The 14013-nt window shown below is 63.4% G+C and overlaps 6 protein-coding genes across 6 annotated transcripts; 3 read left to right on the top strand and 3 right to left on the bottom strand.

The window, feature by feature from the left end:
* Positions 1-2930: 2930 nt before the first annotated feature.
* Positions 2931-3816, top strand: COLE_07769 (uncharacterized protein; the record flags this gene model as incomplete). The annotated part of the gene is made up of 3 exons (XM_018422581.2): positions 2931-3084; positions 3164-3258; positions 3580-3816. The coding sequence occupies 3 exons, from the start codon at positions 2931-2933 to the stop codon at positions 3814-3816; spliced, it is 486 nt and encodes a 161-aa protein (XP_018280472.1).
* A 209-nt stretch (positions 3817-4025) lies between these two features.
* COLE_07768 (uncharacterized protein) lies at positions 4026-5036 on the bottom strand (the record flags this gene model as incomplete). The annotated part of the gene is made up of 1 exon (XM_018427121.2): positions 4026-5036. One exon carries the CDS (start codon positions 5034-5036, stop codon positions 4026-4028), a length of 1011 nt encoding a protein of 336 aa, XP_018280473.1.
* A 787-nt stretch (positions 5037-5823) lies between these two features.
* On the top strand, positions 5824-6233 carry COLE_07767 (uncharacterized protein; the record flags this gene model as incomplete). The annotated part of the gene is made up of 2 exons (XM_018426508.2): positions 5824-5865; positions 5928-6233. The coding sequence occupies 2 exons, from the start codon at positions 5824-5826 to the stop codon at positions 6231-6233; spliced, it is 348 nt and encodes a 115-aa protein (XP_018280474.1).
* A 625-nt stretch (positions 6234-6858) lies between these two features.
* COLE_07766 (uncharacterized protein) lies at positions 6859-8952 on the bottom strand (the record flags this gene model as incomplete). Its single annotated transcript, XM_018426509.2, has 3 exons — positions 6859-8045; positions 8077-8567; positions 8606-8952. 3 exons carry the CDS (start codon positions 8950-8952, stop codon positions 6859-6861), a joined length of 2025 nt encoding a protein of 674 aa, XP_018280475.1.
* Positions 8953-9231: 279 nt separating this feature from the next.
* COLE_07765 (uncharacterized protein) lies at positions 9232-12393 on the bottom strand (the record flags this gene model as incomplete). Its single annotated transcript, XM_018420755.2, has 4 exons — positions 9232-9336; positions 9370-9997; positions 10040-11659; positions 11744-12393. The coding sequence occupies 4 exons, from the start codon at positions 12391-12393 to the stop codon at positions 9232-9234; spliced, it is 3003 nt and encodes a 1000-aa protein (XP_018280476.1).
* Positions 12394-13283: 890 nt separating this feature from the next.
* COLE_07764 (uncharacterized protein) lies at positions 13284-13511 on the top strand (the record flags this gene model as incomplete). Its single annotated transcript, XM_065626576.1, has 1 exon — positions 13284-13511. One exon carries the CDS (start codon positions 13284-13286, stop codon positions 13509-13511), a length of 228 nt encoding a protein of 75 aa, XP_065482139.1.
* Positions 13512-14013: the final 502 nt, after the last annotated feature.

The following is a 14013-nucleotide window of genomic DNA, read 5'->3' as shown; positions in this document are numbered from 1 at the left end:
GGCCAGATATTTGTGTTCGTTGTCATACGGCTCGACGCTGTTGAATCCAGACGACTTGGCCAGGTACTTGAAATCTGCAGTCAGCCTCTGCTCATCATCCGGTGCACTCACCAATTGGCTTGCGGTTTGTGATCGCGTCGTTCATGCGCTCGGGATTCGCCTTGTTCTCGCGATTTGCCTTGCGCCGCAGCTGCCGCACGCTGCGCCCTGGGAAGTACGCCTTCATGAACGTGAAGTTCTCGCCAGTCTCTCTCAGAACCTGCCGTCAGCTCAGCGGTCATTGTACGAACTCACGTTGAAAAACAGCTCAGTCTCTTCAGATGTCCAGCGGTCATTGGCGACCTTCTTGCCCCATGTCGCAGAGTTGATGAATTGCGTCTCATTGTCGACAACCTCAACAACCCGATCATCCGCGCCCTCCATGATGCGCCGGCGCTCCTCCTCGTTTCGCCGCTGTAGAACGGCGCCCGCGTCCGCTCCGGCCTCGACCCACTCTCCATCATCATTAAAGTGGCCGCCGGTGAACTGGCTTTCTGTGAGGCCGGCAAACTCGCCATCGCCGTCGGCATCGCCTGTGGCAGGTTCCGGGTCAGGCTCCACCTCCAGTTGGAAGTCTTCACCGAGGTCCTCCAGGTCTTCCATCGGCTCGTCGTCATCTTCATCGTTATAGTTGTTGCGGAAAAGCCCCAGGCCCTCGATGTCTTCATCGTCCTCGCGTTGGCGCCGATCCGGGCGCGAGCTGCCAGCGGCCTTCTCCTGTGCCTCCTTCTCGATGCGCGAGCGCTGCTCTGCATCAAACACAACCGGGGCGTTGCGCTGCGTGCGCCCAAAGTAACTCGGCGAGCTTGGAGGAGTAAGGCGCTCTGGATCCTGGTCATCGCCGCTGGCAGAGTCCATCGAGTCGTCTGACACGACTTCTGGCAGGCCTGCTGCAGCTGCAGCTGCACGTCGGGCGGCGCGTTTCTCGTTGCGAAGCTCGCGCGCCTTGCGACGGATCACTCGTCGCTTCTTCCATCGTTCCTCTGCCTTCTGCAAGCGTTCCTTCTCCTTCCGCTCGGCCTCGGAACGCTGGAACTGATGGAGCTTGATTGCACGCGCTGAGACGCGGCCACGCGACAAGGAGGCGATCTGACTGAGGCTCATCTCGCCCATGTCGACATCCTCCGCGCCGACCATGTCGTCGGCTTCAAGACCTTCTAGCTCTGGGTTCGGGATACGGGGTTCGGCTGCACGCGGCCTGGGACGTCGGGAGGCGGGCGCCTTGGCCTTTGACTTCCTCTTGTGAGATGAACTGCCCCCTTGACTATCCTCCGCGTCCTCGGCTGCGGCCTTCCTTTGACTGCGCTTCTTCCTGGGCGCCGCCACAGGTCGCGCGTCCTCGGCGTCTTCGTCTTCATTGTCGGCATCAATTTCCGCCGGTGAGCTGTTTGCCTCGGATCTCGGAGAAGAACGTCGCTTTCGGCGGCGGGTGCTGGGAATAGGCCCGGAGGTGTTATTGGTGATTGACGCGACTGCTTCGGCAGCGAGTAGCTTGGCGCCAACGGCGTCGATGCTTGAAGAGCTGACAGTGTGGGAAGGAACGGAAGCGACGATTGTAGGAGCCTCGTCTAGATTCGGGCCCACAGGAGAAACATCTTCGACGGCGCCAACAGCTGGAGGAACATCTGTAACAGCGCCGACCGTAGGAGGTCCGTCGCCGTCAAGAGCGCTGACCGTTGGAGGAGCCTCGGCCGCTGCGACAACAGGTGGAAGATGAGAGGCTGCTGCGACCGCGAGGGGGAGATTTGAAGCTGCTGTCATGTCAGGAGGTAATTCAGAAGCAACTACGCCCGCTGGCGTAATGGGCTCTGCGTCTGCCCTACTCGCGAGTGGCGTGCGTTTGGGCGCGGGCGCTCTACGCGCACTCGACGGTGTGGCACCTCTCACGGACGGAGGACGGTCCTCGCCTTCCCCGGCTGCAAGTTCAGGCGTAGGTGATGGCGCCACCGAGGCTCTGGGAGCCGGACGAACGGGTGCACGTCCGCGACTCTTGCCGTGCTTGATGATGGGAGAGGAGCTAGATGCCGCAGCGGCAAGTAGGGCTGAGGCTGGCTTTCCGGCTCTTCTCATGGGCGTAGTGGCACGACTAGGGGTCAGGGCGCGCGAGGTCCCGCTGGAAGCTGGGGTGGATGGAACGGCCGCGACTGCTGGTGGCATGTCCGGTGGCGGGAGGTCAGCGCCAGCGTCAAAGGAACCGACGGTGGGTGGCACATCATCGACCTGCGGAACGGCCGATACGGAGGGAGGGAAGTCTGGGTCCGGAGCTGTGCTGACAAGGGGAGGAAGCTCGTCGACCGGCGCGACGGAGGGCGGGAGATCTGCTGGCGCGATGGAGGGAGGGAGGTCGTCGCTCGCAGAAATGGGTGGGAAGTCGTCGCTTGCCCATGGTCGTGCGTCGACATCCTCGGCGCTTGTGAATAGCGGCTCAGTGGACGTTGACGCCGGCTTCGCCTGCGAGGACGGAGCGGAGCCTTGGGAGGAAGGCTGTGGGAGCGGCTGGGACTGGGCGCCCGTGGGTGCGGGAGGCTGTCCCGGACCGCTCGGCGCAGGCTGGCTGAGGCGCGGGCGCGGTTTGCCGCGCAGCGGCTTAAAGTTGCGTGCACCGGCTTCTGTCAGCGCGTCTCAAAGTGCGGACTCACGGAGACGCAGTGCCATGCCGAGATAAGTGGTGAGGAGACACCGACGATCTCGTGAATCATGAAGAGGGCGAGTGGAGGTCGGGTGCGAACAAAACACGCATTACCTAAACACACGTGACTGCCACTCGCCGAAACGCCGGCCCGCCGCACGCGGCCCACCCAGGAGTCTGCCTCCGAGGCGCCATGGCCTATGGCGTGCAGGCCATACCACCACGGCTGCTCGTCGTCACTATCCACGGCCACACCACCACCATGCTCCTCCGCGCGTCCCGCTCCCTCCGCCCCGTCGCCCTCCTCGCCCGCGGCAACGCGTCTCTCGCAGCACCCGCTGCCCCGCACCACCCCCACCACTCGCCTGCCGCCCGTGTGCCCCCTCCCCCGCCGGGCGTCGAGGTCGACCCCCAGCGTTAGTCGATGCGTGCCCTCCGCGCGCAGGTGCAGCGGCGGAGCGCGCGCGCAGACGTTGGAACGTTTGCTGACGACAGTTCACGGATACCCCCAGCTCCCAGAGGTGTCGCTGCAGCTCCGGGAACCGTTCGGATGGTGGGACATTCAGGAGCGCAAGAACTTTGACGAGGTGGTGCGTACGAGTTGGCGCTGGAGGGAAGAGACGGAGCGCGAGAAGCGGAGGCAGACTGGACTCGCAGAGGTGTGATGGGCCGGCAATGGCAGATCACAGGCCGCTCGAGAGCCTGCTGCACTGCGAACATGCGCGGACACAGCTGGTCGCGCCGGGCACTGCGCTCGGCATCAGATTGCGCCGGGCATTGCCACTACCGCGAGCGCGCGAGCGGTAGGGGGGCAGAAGCGGACCGATTTACTGGCCAATCACACCTTCCTCTGCCTCACCGCTCTCAGTGTGCCCCACTCCCTACCGCACACATCTCGAAGCTAACCCCAGGTCTTGGAGGAGGAGGACCGCCTCGGCATGTGGGGACCGGACGTGCACAAGATTGGCGGCGGCCCCGCGCTCGTTGCGCTGCTGTCTGCGCTTGGCCTCGTCGGCGTCTTTGGCTGGTTCGTCTCGCAGAACACTCTTCCTCTGCAGGCCGCGCGCCGCACCTACCCCCACGGTGGGCTCGAGAAGGCGCTTGGAGGATATGCTGCGCGCAAGGAGGAGGACGAGGTCGAGGAGTAGACAAGATGCAGAACATGGCTAGATTCTACTGCTGGGGGAGCTGGTGGCACAGCTTCACGACGGTGTGGTAGGCCGATTGTCGGCAAGATGATCTCCAAAATATCGCCTAAGGCTCTGATCGCCTTCAAATCTACATCTACAAGGTACTTGGCACTTGATGACCTTCAAGAACCAGATCGTCCCTCGCATGTTCATGCGTTAACGCAGACTCAACTGCCCATAATGTCAGAGTCTTTATCAATGATGATGGGCGACCAGACCGCCGTCCTAGCGACTTCACGGACGATGTGCGCGGGTACCTCGCTCTCCAGCGGGTGGACATCCCGCGTCCACTCTGCGAGAGTTTGAAACTCCACACGGTCGCCACCAGGCAGACTCGCGATGTAGTTCTGCACGTCCATGGCCCCGCCGGATGCGATGGCGGGCGGCAACCCCAACATTGAAGGCGGCACAGTCTCGAGGCCGACAAGTGTAAACCGGATCTCCCCCTCGATGGAGGTCGGGCAGACCAGCGATCCAGCGTTCTCCATTGGCGGCGCCGTGCCCTCCTTAGCCGGGTGCAGAACGAGGGTTACGTGGCGCGCGTGCTCTACCTTGAGGAGGTCCATGCCGTGGCCGTCCCACATGGCGTCAAAGAAGAGGTGCACGACTATGTCGACGGCACTGCACGCTGAAACTCTGTTCCGCAATGCTGTTCCCCGAAGGGTGCGCTCGCCCGGCGGCGCGCGAATGTTAAGGTAGATCACGGTGCGGGGGGAAAGGAGGGGAAAGGTGGCGCGCGTGCGCTCCAGCTTCGGGAGCGGCGGTAGTTGTTCGGGCGTAAAGTGAGGCCAGCCTGGTATTGGGAAAGAGTGGTCGTGCACATCTATCGTGCGTGTCATCTCGAGCGGTGTGAGGGAGGGGAGGTGAGCGGCAAGAACATACGCGCCGCCAGCTGTTGGTTCAGGGTCGGCACCGAGAGCGAGCTTGAGGCGCCGGAGGCGGTCGCCGAGGGAGGGCGGCGAGAGGCGTATGGGGAGGTGGGCGAAGGGAGGGTGCGGGGAGGTGATTGTGAGTTCTGTGCCCTCCTTGTCCCACTGGAGGAGTATGTGGTCGAAGAGGCGAGCATCCACGCGCGAGCGAAGGTAGCGGGATGCGGTGCGGAGTTGGACGAGGGCTGGAATGTCGGACAACTCGATGATGCGGTCGATAATGTGTGGGAAGGCGGCTGCGTCGAGCATTGTGCTGGCCTCACCCGCTTGCAGATCTTGCTTGGAAATCTTGACCTGCGATGAGCGAGGAGCCGAGGTGGTTGAACGATGAGCATTATTAAGAAGAGCGAGTGGGACCCAACATGAGGTGGCTGACCTCCACATGTCACGTGCCACTTACATCATTTTGTCGGCGGCCCTACCCGACTTAATCAACGATGACGAATGAGCCGAGGATGATACGACGACAACTCCTCCTCATCCTCTGTGCTCGCATGCTCGTCATCAACTCGAGGGTAGCCGCGGACAACTGCGCACGGTGCGACACGGGTACTTCAGGTATACTCGGCCACTCCACTCACCGGTCGGACTCCGGAAAATGAGGCTCCAGATGTCGGCTGGCGACGACGGAACGCCCCGAGTCGAAGCATGGTATTGGAGAGCTGTGTGCGAGATGAGAAAAGGTGAAGGAAGTGTAAAGAGATGGACTGAGGTGCGGGATTGTGTGCTCAAGTGCGAGCTTATGAGACGATGTGCCAGTTGTGATGATGAAGGGAGACAACAACTCGCCTCGCTCACGCCCTTCATTGTTTCCTCCCTCGCAATGAGCATCAAGCGTGCATCATCCATCACCCATCACCGAGCCGAATAGGACACACTTACGCCCTCGCTGCTCGCCCTCGCCTGCATGCCTATGCGCTCACGCCAGCACTCATTCTCACTTATTCTCACTCATCCTCACTCACGTTCACTCACGTTCACTCACTCCTCATCTTCCAGCCTCCAACTGTCATTGTCTCCACCCCTCCATCACACCATGCCTCCCAAAGCAGCCAACTACCTGACGCCCGAGCACGACGTGAGCGTCTCACATCATCCTTCTTTATCTCTTCCGCGTCTCTCGCGATTTGCTGACCTCAGGCCATCATCCTGCGCGCCGTCACCGCCTCGGTCCTCGCTTCCCGCCGCACGATTTACACCACTCCCGGGCTCGAGGCCGTGGCCAACAACGGCGGCAGCCGCATCAACCAGCGCGTGCAGCAGATGCTGAAGAAGATGTGCGCGGCGTACGGCCTCGCCGGCGTGGTCGAGGAGGAGGTGGCGGCTGCGAGCGGCAAGAAGGAGGGTGCGGGCCGGCAGAGCAACGGCAAGGGCACGGGCAAGGGCAAGAAGCGTAAAATCAAGGACGAGGTTAAGGATGAGCTCGAAGATGAGGCCGGCTACTGAGGGATTTCGTATGTATGGAGCAATGGAAGAACACAATGCTTAGTGGGGTCTAAGTGGCCCTGACGTTGTTCGTGGTTGTTGACGGCGCGGCCACACAGGGGAGTTCAGAGATGTGTGGCGTGAGGCGGTCGGAAGCGGTGAGTTGAGGTTAGGAACGGTGTAGAGTAAAGAGTGAAAGGGAATGCCGAAGAATGCAGACTAAACAAAACATTGGATGCCTATTTCTCTGTGACTGTCGAAGATCGAGCCACTGCCCACGGGCTGGTTGGACCGCGCCCTCTGTATACTAGCTCCACTAACGCTTTTCGTTGAAGCATGCCTTGACAACTTGCGGCAATGAGGTGCGGCTGTGATCAGCCTACCATTAACTCTGTGCTCCGCCGTCCCACACGGCCGAGGTAGGGCGTAAGTGAAACTGTCTGCTGCCACAGACGACCATGTCGATAAGGGCACAGTCTCGGCCGCACCGAGTGACCACAAGATGTGATAACGATGCAAGAATGATGCCATTCCCCTCGTAAGTCTGCATCAGCGGGCGTCGTTTACTGCGCGGAGTTGCATCACAAGCTGGGGCAGGATACGCCCGGTTCAAGACAACCACATTTGTACATGACATCGATACAATCTACTGCCCATACCCATAGTACCCGTACCCGTACCCTCCGCCGTGGCCGTGCGTCCCCTGGCCCTGGAAGCCGTACCCATACTCCACGAGATTACCCCACTCGTCAACAGGCGGGCTGGGCGAGTGCGCGCCCGGATCCGGCGATCCGGGGAGCGTGTTGGTGCCGACGTGCGGCGACAAATGGGGCGACGGGACGTGCGGCGACGCCGAGAGGTGCGGCGACGGCCCGAGCGGCGACGCCGCGGGCTGCGGGCTCATGCCCCCCATCGGGCTGCCCATGCCCATGCCCATGCTGCCGGGCATCATGCCCATGCCCATCGGCGCGTTGGGCACTTGCATGCCCATGCCTACGCCTCCCATTCCCCCCATGCCCCCGCCCCCGCCCATCCCCATCCCCATTCCCATTCCCATCCCCATCCCGCCCATCCCGCCCATCATCATCATCTGCTGCTGCATGTGCTGCTGCTGCATGGCGTCGAGCATCATGGGCGACATGCCCTGCATGCCCATCTGGCCCATCTGGCCCATTTGCCCCATCTGTCCCATCTGCCCCATCCCCATCTGCCCCATTCCCCCCATCCCCGGCACCTGCATGCCCTGCATCTGCACAGGCATGCCCATCTGCCCCATCTGCATCTGCAGCATCGCCATCTGCTCCATGGGACTGAACGGCATGCCCATCTGCACATGCACCGGGAACGCGTTAGCGCCCATAGCGCCCATAGCGCCCATCATAGGCGCCTGCGCCGGCGTGAGCGCGCCCATGCGCATGACGCCCGCGCCGAAGCGCGGCGTGTGGGTGCCGGGCGACGCTCCCGGGCCAGAGTTGGGACCGGGGCCGGGGCCGGGGCCGGGGCCAAGGGAGCCAGGACCGGGGCCGGGGCCCGACTTGCGCCCGCGCCGCTGCGGCGACTTGGGACGCAGCAGCTCGATCTCGGCGTGGAACGGGACCACGGGTTTGCCCTCCTCCTTCTTGCGTGGGAGGTGGAGGGGGTATGTGGATGTGTCGAAGCGCTCTGCGTGCGGGGGTAGGTCGGAGGGGCTAGAGTCGGGCACGAGCGGCGCCGTGACCCAGCCGGGGCGGGCGCGCGCGGCGTCCCCGAAGAGCTCGAGGCGGCGGGCGCCGAGACAAAAGTTCTCGATTAGCGTATATAGGTATGGCGGGGTGCGGGGGCCGTCTGGGTCGCCTGCGGTCAGACACTCCGGCGCATTACCCACCCTCCCAGACGATCACGTCCGTGTCCACATTACAGTGGACGAAGTGGACGTCGGTGCTGCGCCGCACCGTGCCGCGGATGCCCATGAGGCAGTGTTCCTTTTGGCTCGCGAAGAGCCCCGTGCTCGCGCCGCCCGGGTTGCCGTCGGCCTTGTTGGTTTTGACCCACACGATGTCCTCAGCCCGCCGGAATCCCCATTTGGCGAGACACTCGCGGCCGCGCTCGAGCCCGTCGCCGTCGCCTGCGCCGACCCAGAGGAACACGAACGCTGGGTCCGCCGACAGGTGGCGGAGCGGGAGGGCGGCGACCTCGGCCCATGTCCCGCCCCATGCGCGCGGGTCGTGTAGTAGGATGACGTCGAACCTGTGTGGCGAGAGGGTGGGGAGGATGGCGGACGCGGTGGGGGTGGGGATGGGCGCGACGAGGGGCGGGTGTGCGGCCGCCGCGACGTGTGCCGCTTTGAGATCCATTAAACGGCGGAGGGCGGGAAATCTGGCGTCAGGTGGGAACTGAGGACTGGGAGAGCGCACTCGTCGCAGATTTCGCCGTCGGCGGCGCCGAGGACGTAGTTGCTCGGCCACTGGCCCGAGCACGCGTACCACGCCGCATAGTCGTTGCGGACGGCTTCTTCGCGGGGGACGTAGTTCGCGACGTTGGCGAGCGAGCGCGCGGCGCTTGTGCTCGCTTCGTCCGAGGCGGTGGAGGGGCCTGGGGCGCTTGGGGAGGTCGTGGACGGCGCGCGAGAGTGTGTGCGGCGCTCGGGCGAGAGGGCGGCGGTGGCCAGCGCGACCTGCGCGCGGCAGGCGCGCTGCCGTTCTCGGACTTGCTGGAGGTATGACCTGTGCGCGTCGAGCGCTGTTGCGAGTTTTGTGGCCATGAGAGATGGGAGATGGAGGATGGGAGCGTGTTCAGTTGCTTCGAGACATGGCGCATCAGGGGAAGTCAGGGAGCGGTGCAACAGATAAGCGTCACGTGAGGAGTGAGGAGGTGAGTGAAAATGAGGCGGTTTCGGGTGGGAACCGTCCTCTACAGTACATGCACAAGCATTACCACGAGGCTTAGAACAAGACGGTGCATTTCATACAAATGGTTTCATGAGACTGAGATTGAGACTGATATGATGTGGGGGTGCATGCACGCACTTAGAGCCCGCGCGCTACTGCGCGGCATTGGTGGCCTGCGGGTGCATCATATGCTGCATGCCGTGCACGTCGTCGCCGATTTCGGGGTCCATCTTGATGTTGAACATCGAAGCCCAGATCTGGCGTCAGCTCGTCAAAATCTCATAACGCACCTGCGGGAGCGCCAGCGGCTCGGTCGTGAACGGGCTCGTCATGCCGGCGTCTGGGCCGGGCTGGGTCAGCGTCCACGGCTGGAGGAAGGGCGCGGACGGCCGGCGCTGCTGGTGGCTGACGCGCTCGTCGACGCCCAAGATGCCCAGCTCGTGCTCGGAAGCTTGCGTGAGCTCTGAGGGGAACGCGGGCACACTGGGATCGACGGCGAGGTTGGGGAAGATGGGGGCGGCGGGGGTGAGTGCGTCAGGGCGCGGCGAGTGCTGCTGCGTCGCCGCAGTGGCGAGGCGCTCGAGGCGGTGCAGGCCCGCCGAGAGGTCGCCTTGTACCGGGTGCGCGATGTTCCAGTTCGAGCTGCGGTCGTCAAAGATCGTTATGGCGCCCCGGAGGTCGGAGAGGCAGCGCTCGGCGAGCGGCGTGCCGGGTTCACGGATGGCCAGGAACGCGCACACCGTGCCAGCGTGGAAGGCGCGGTAGGACATGGTCCACCATGACCAGACGATGCTCGATTTTGTACGTGCCATCGCCGAATACGCTGCGAGAATGATGTGAGCGGAGCGCCCGCAGAGTTGCGATGACTCAGGGTACGCGCTCGGGTCGGCGCGGAGGTACGGCCGGTGCAGGATGAGGCTGGAGTCAGCACAGCTCACATTCAACGTCGAGATCACATACACCAAGATGAACGTCTTGACGACCAGCGCGAGGGTCTGGTTGATGCGCATGCGCGTGCGCTGCTTGAGGTCGACGAGGTCCGGGTCGTCCGGGTCGAAGCGCATGCCATCCGGCACGTGCGTGTACCAGTCGAAAATGTCGCGGCCGAGGCGGATCGCGTCCTCGTACGTGTTGCCGACAACCGTGGGCGGGGGTACGGGATGGTCTGCGATCGTGGGGCTGAACCAGCCCATGAACGTGTCGCGCGCGACGAGCGGCGAGACGTGGAACACACGGTTGAGCAGCTCGAGACTCGGGAGCGAGATCTGGAAATACGCAGCGTGGTACGTCTGCTCGCTCGTGCTGGGGTTGAGCGCGTTAGTCGGGGGCGTGAGAGCCACGGCACTGCCAGGCTCCTCGGACAACACCTCGTCGTCGATGTCCTGCGGGATCGCGCATGTGTAGTAGTTGATGATGGTCGGACGGCCGAAGGACACGCAGAGAAGGCAGTCGAGGCCGGCGACAGTCCAGAAGACGCGGCGGCGGATCTCGGCCTCCTTTTGCGAAATGCGCGGGTCCAGGTGCGCGGGGTCGACGTGGTACCCGAGCGCAATGACTTGGCGGACAAGCGAGCCGGTAAGCGCCCACGCGTCGGCGGCGCGCTCGCTGTGCAGGAGGTAGACGTTGATGAGGATCTGGGCCTGGATGGTGTGCATGGTCGGGCTGGAGAGGAATGAGCACAAGCGCAGCGCCTGGTACGCGGCGGAGAGGTATAGCTCGCTCTGGAGGCGGGACGTCGTGAGGTCCTTGTCGCCTGTCGGGCGCTCCGTGTTGTGCGGAGATGGCTTGCCGTCGCCGAAGATTTCACTTGCGCTCGAGCGGATCATGCAGCCCAATGAGCAGATCATGATGAATAGCGACAACTCTTGCAGAGGATGGGCGCGCTTCTCGGCGTTGCTGCGCGTGAAGAAGTGTCGGAAGCTCGCGCACAAATCGGGTAGGACCCACGCCTCGAAGAGCACAGCGATCTCGTCAACGAACGCCTCGAGCAGCAGGTCGGCGTCCTCGGGCGACGGCAGCAGGCCGAGGATCTCGTCGATAAAGTTGTCGTGGCTCCAAATCGTCGTGAACGGGAACGTCTTGCGCGTCGAGAACCAGCCTGTGAACGCCAGATCCTCGGGGATCTCCGCGTGGTCCTTGCCCTTTCCGGAGACGACTTCGCGCAGGCGCCGGAACATGAGCTTGCCGGCCGGCGCGCCGAGGAACGTCTTGCTGCCCTGCTTGTCGCTGACGAGGTCTTCGCCGGGCAGCGATGCGGCGTTGTACGGCTCGGCGTAGTGGGAGCGGTTGAGGCTGACGCTGCTCTCAGGCGACGCATCCGACGCCGTCGGCGTGTTGGCGTTCCACGACATGCTCGTGCCGGCCGACACCTCGCCGAGCTTGAACTTTGCGAATCGGTCGACGATGACCTTGCGCTTGTCGTCGGCCGTGGGTGGTCCGGCGTTGGCGGCGTTGGCCGCCTGCTGCTGTGCCTGCGTCTGATTGCGCGGCGGATGCCGCTGGCGGAGCTCGCGCACGACCTGCTCCAGCTCGGCGATCCGGCGGCGCAGTCGGTCCGTCTCAATAACCTCGGGGTCATTTCTGCTGTCAGCTAATCGGCACGATGACTTGGCTGCAGGGCAGCCGAGGCTTCTCGTCCAGCGCCACCGCCACTGTAACACTTACGGATCACGCGCCTCGTCCACTTCGTACACACACGAGCCAGTCAAGCCGAGGGCGGTGCAGCGCCCGCATGGCCGCCTGCGGTCGCACTTGCGTTTGTGGTTGTGGCAGGGCACGCACGACCGAATCGTGCGGTTCCGCTTACGCTTGCGATGGTCGACTTTTTGCTCAGGCTCTTCGGGCGGCGCGTCGTCGCGCTCGCTTTTGACCTGTACCGGGGAGAGGAGCGGCCCTTCGGCAGTAGTGGGCCGCGACCCGTTTGCGTCTCTCGCACGCGTCGGTGACATATCCTGCCGCGGCCACGGGAAGTTCATCGGATACCCGCCCGCAGCGGCGGGAGGCGGCATCGCAGCCGTGTCGAAGCGGTCGGAGCGCGTCGGCTGCGGCGGGCGCGCAGGCGTCATGTGCTGCGCGGCCGCTACGGCCGCCTGCACGTCGTAGCCTGCGCCAGGGATGAACATCTGTGGGTTGTACCCCGGCTGGCCTTGCCAGTTGCTCGTGTAAGACGGGGCGAGGCGGCTCGCGTAGTCGCCCTGCACGAACTGCGGGGCTGGCGCGGGGGGTGGGCGTGCAGGCTGCCCTGGTGGCGGCATGGGGGGGCGGGCGCCACGCTGCTGCTCCATCGTATAGGGAGGGTTCGTGTTTGGGTGCATGCGCCGGATTGGGAGGGGCTAGGTGGAGTAGGACGGGGGGTCGGGGTTGGATGAGACAGTTGGGCTGAGGTACACGCCGGGGGCGATTGGCCGGTGCGATGCGGATGATGCAGCGGCGAAGAGATGAGGGGTGCGGCCTTGCGGCCCGCGCTGATGCGACGAGTTGGTGGAGAGGATGTTGGAGGTGTCTCGGCTTTTGTGAGCGCGAGGATGGATCGAGACGAGACGCGAAGAGGAGGATGGGGGGGGTTGGAGATGCGATCGAGTCCGGCGGCGGCGATGGCTGGGTGGTGGACGGCAGGAGGAGCGGGATCTATTTCGGTGGAGGTGGTGGGTGATGTGCCGCCGGGGTGATGGATCAGTCCAGTGAGGGCTGAAGCGATGGCTCGCTCGCGACTCGTGGTAGTGTCTAGAGGTGCGGAGATGGGGCGGGGGATCGGATGAGTGGGTGTTGCGAGTGATACGAGGGGTGTAGAGGGGCAGTTGTGGATTGTTAAGAGAAACGAGGTGATTATGCGGGGTCTGGTCATGGGACCTTGGTCTTCTTGGCCATGCCGAGTGGCGAGCTGTGGCATCTCTATTCTCTCTCCGTCTCTCACGCAAGCTCACTCCCATTCTCTGGGCGTCGACCCGAGGGCGTTCAGAATTTCCGCTCTGCAGTCTCACTCTCCAGCTCTCCAACGCTTGATTCTCCATGCAGGCAACACGCGGCGCTCCACCAGACGTCATATCATCATCATCAAATCCAATCCGTTGCACGCGGTTACTCGCCGAACAAACTTTGCTCCAATACTCTTTGGCTCTGCTCCAATGCATCAAGCTGATCACTCACCTTCAGGAACCCATGGTTCGAGAACAGGCTGGGCCTGCACCGCCCCATCTATCCACTCATGCTTCACTCGACGCTATGGAGCTCCGGTTCTCCCGCCCGCCAAGCTTGCGGAGCCCGCGGCCTTTCTTTGGGTCGCCAAGATCCCGACCGCGCCGCGCGACGAAAAGGGCAGGGCGCGTACCGCGATGATCACCTGCTCGCCCTGCATGCCGCATTCTACTTGTTACAAGTATCAACGTCGACGGGCGGGGTGTGGTTGTGGCGCGACACCTTGCTGTGGCATTGACTTGTTCTGTAACCTCACCGTGCCCCCGCCGGAGGGCGGAGGATCCTCACAGGCCCGCCCGCCCGGTTTAGGATTAATCCAACTGCCCCGGCCATGGCGCGCGCATTTATTTCCTATTGCTCAAAGCGGAGAGAGCGGGCAAAACTTTGAGAGAGGAGGATGCATACCTGTAGCCATGATAGCTCCATGCTCCAACTGTGCTGCCACAAGTCGATCGTGATCGTCGTCCGCAGCCACCCCACAAGTCGTCACGACGCATCATATGACGTCACATCATACCACGGCCAGCTCACACGACCGCTCGTGCTCGATCGTCGAGTCAAACAGGCAAAGTGCCAGCGTGACAAGCATGACTCCGCGCAAAGTCGCTGATGCCACATGCATCGCTACAGCTACACTACTCTGCTCGTACGTACTAGTACAACTTCGGGGCGGCGCCGATGGCCTCGGAAATGGGCCGAGGTCGCCCCAGCGCCCTCACGGTCTCCACGTGTCATGCGCC

This window comes from Cutaneotrichosporon oleaginosum (assembly GCF_008065305.1).
Source record: "Cutaneotrichosporon oleaginosum strain ATCC 20508 chromosome Unknown ATCC20508_contig08, whole genome shotgun sequence".
NCBI classification, from domain to species: Eukaryota; Fungi; Basidiomycota; class Tremellomycetes; order Trichosporonales; family Trichosporonaceae; genus Cutaneotrichosporon; species Cutaneotrichosporon oleaginosum.
This window is presented reverse-complemented; position numbering and strand designations above follow the sequence as displayed.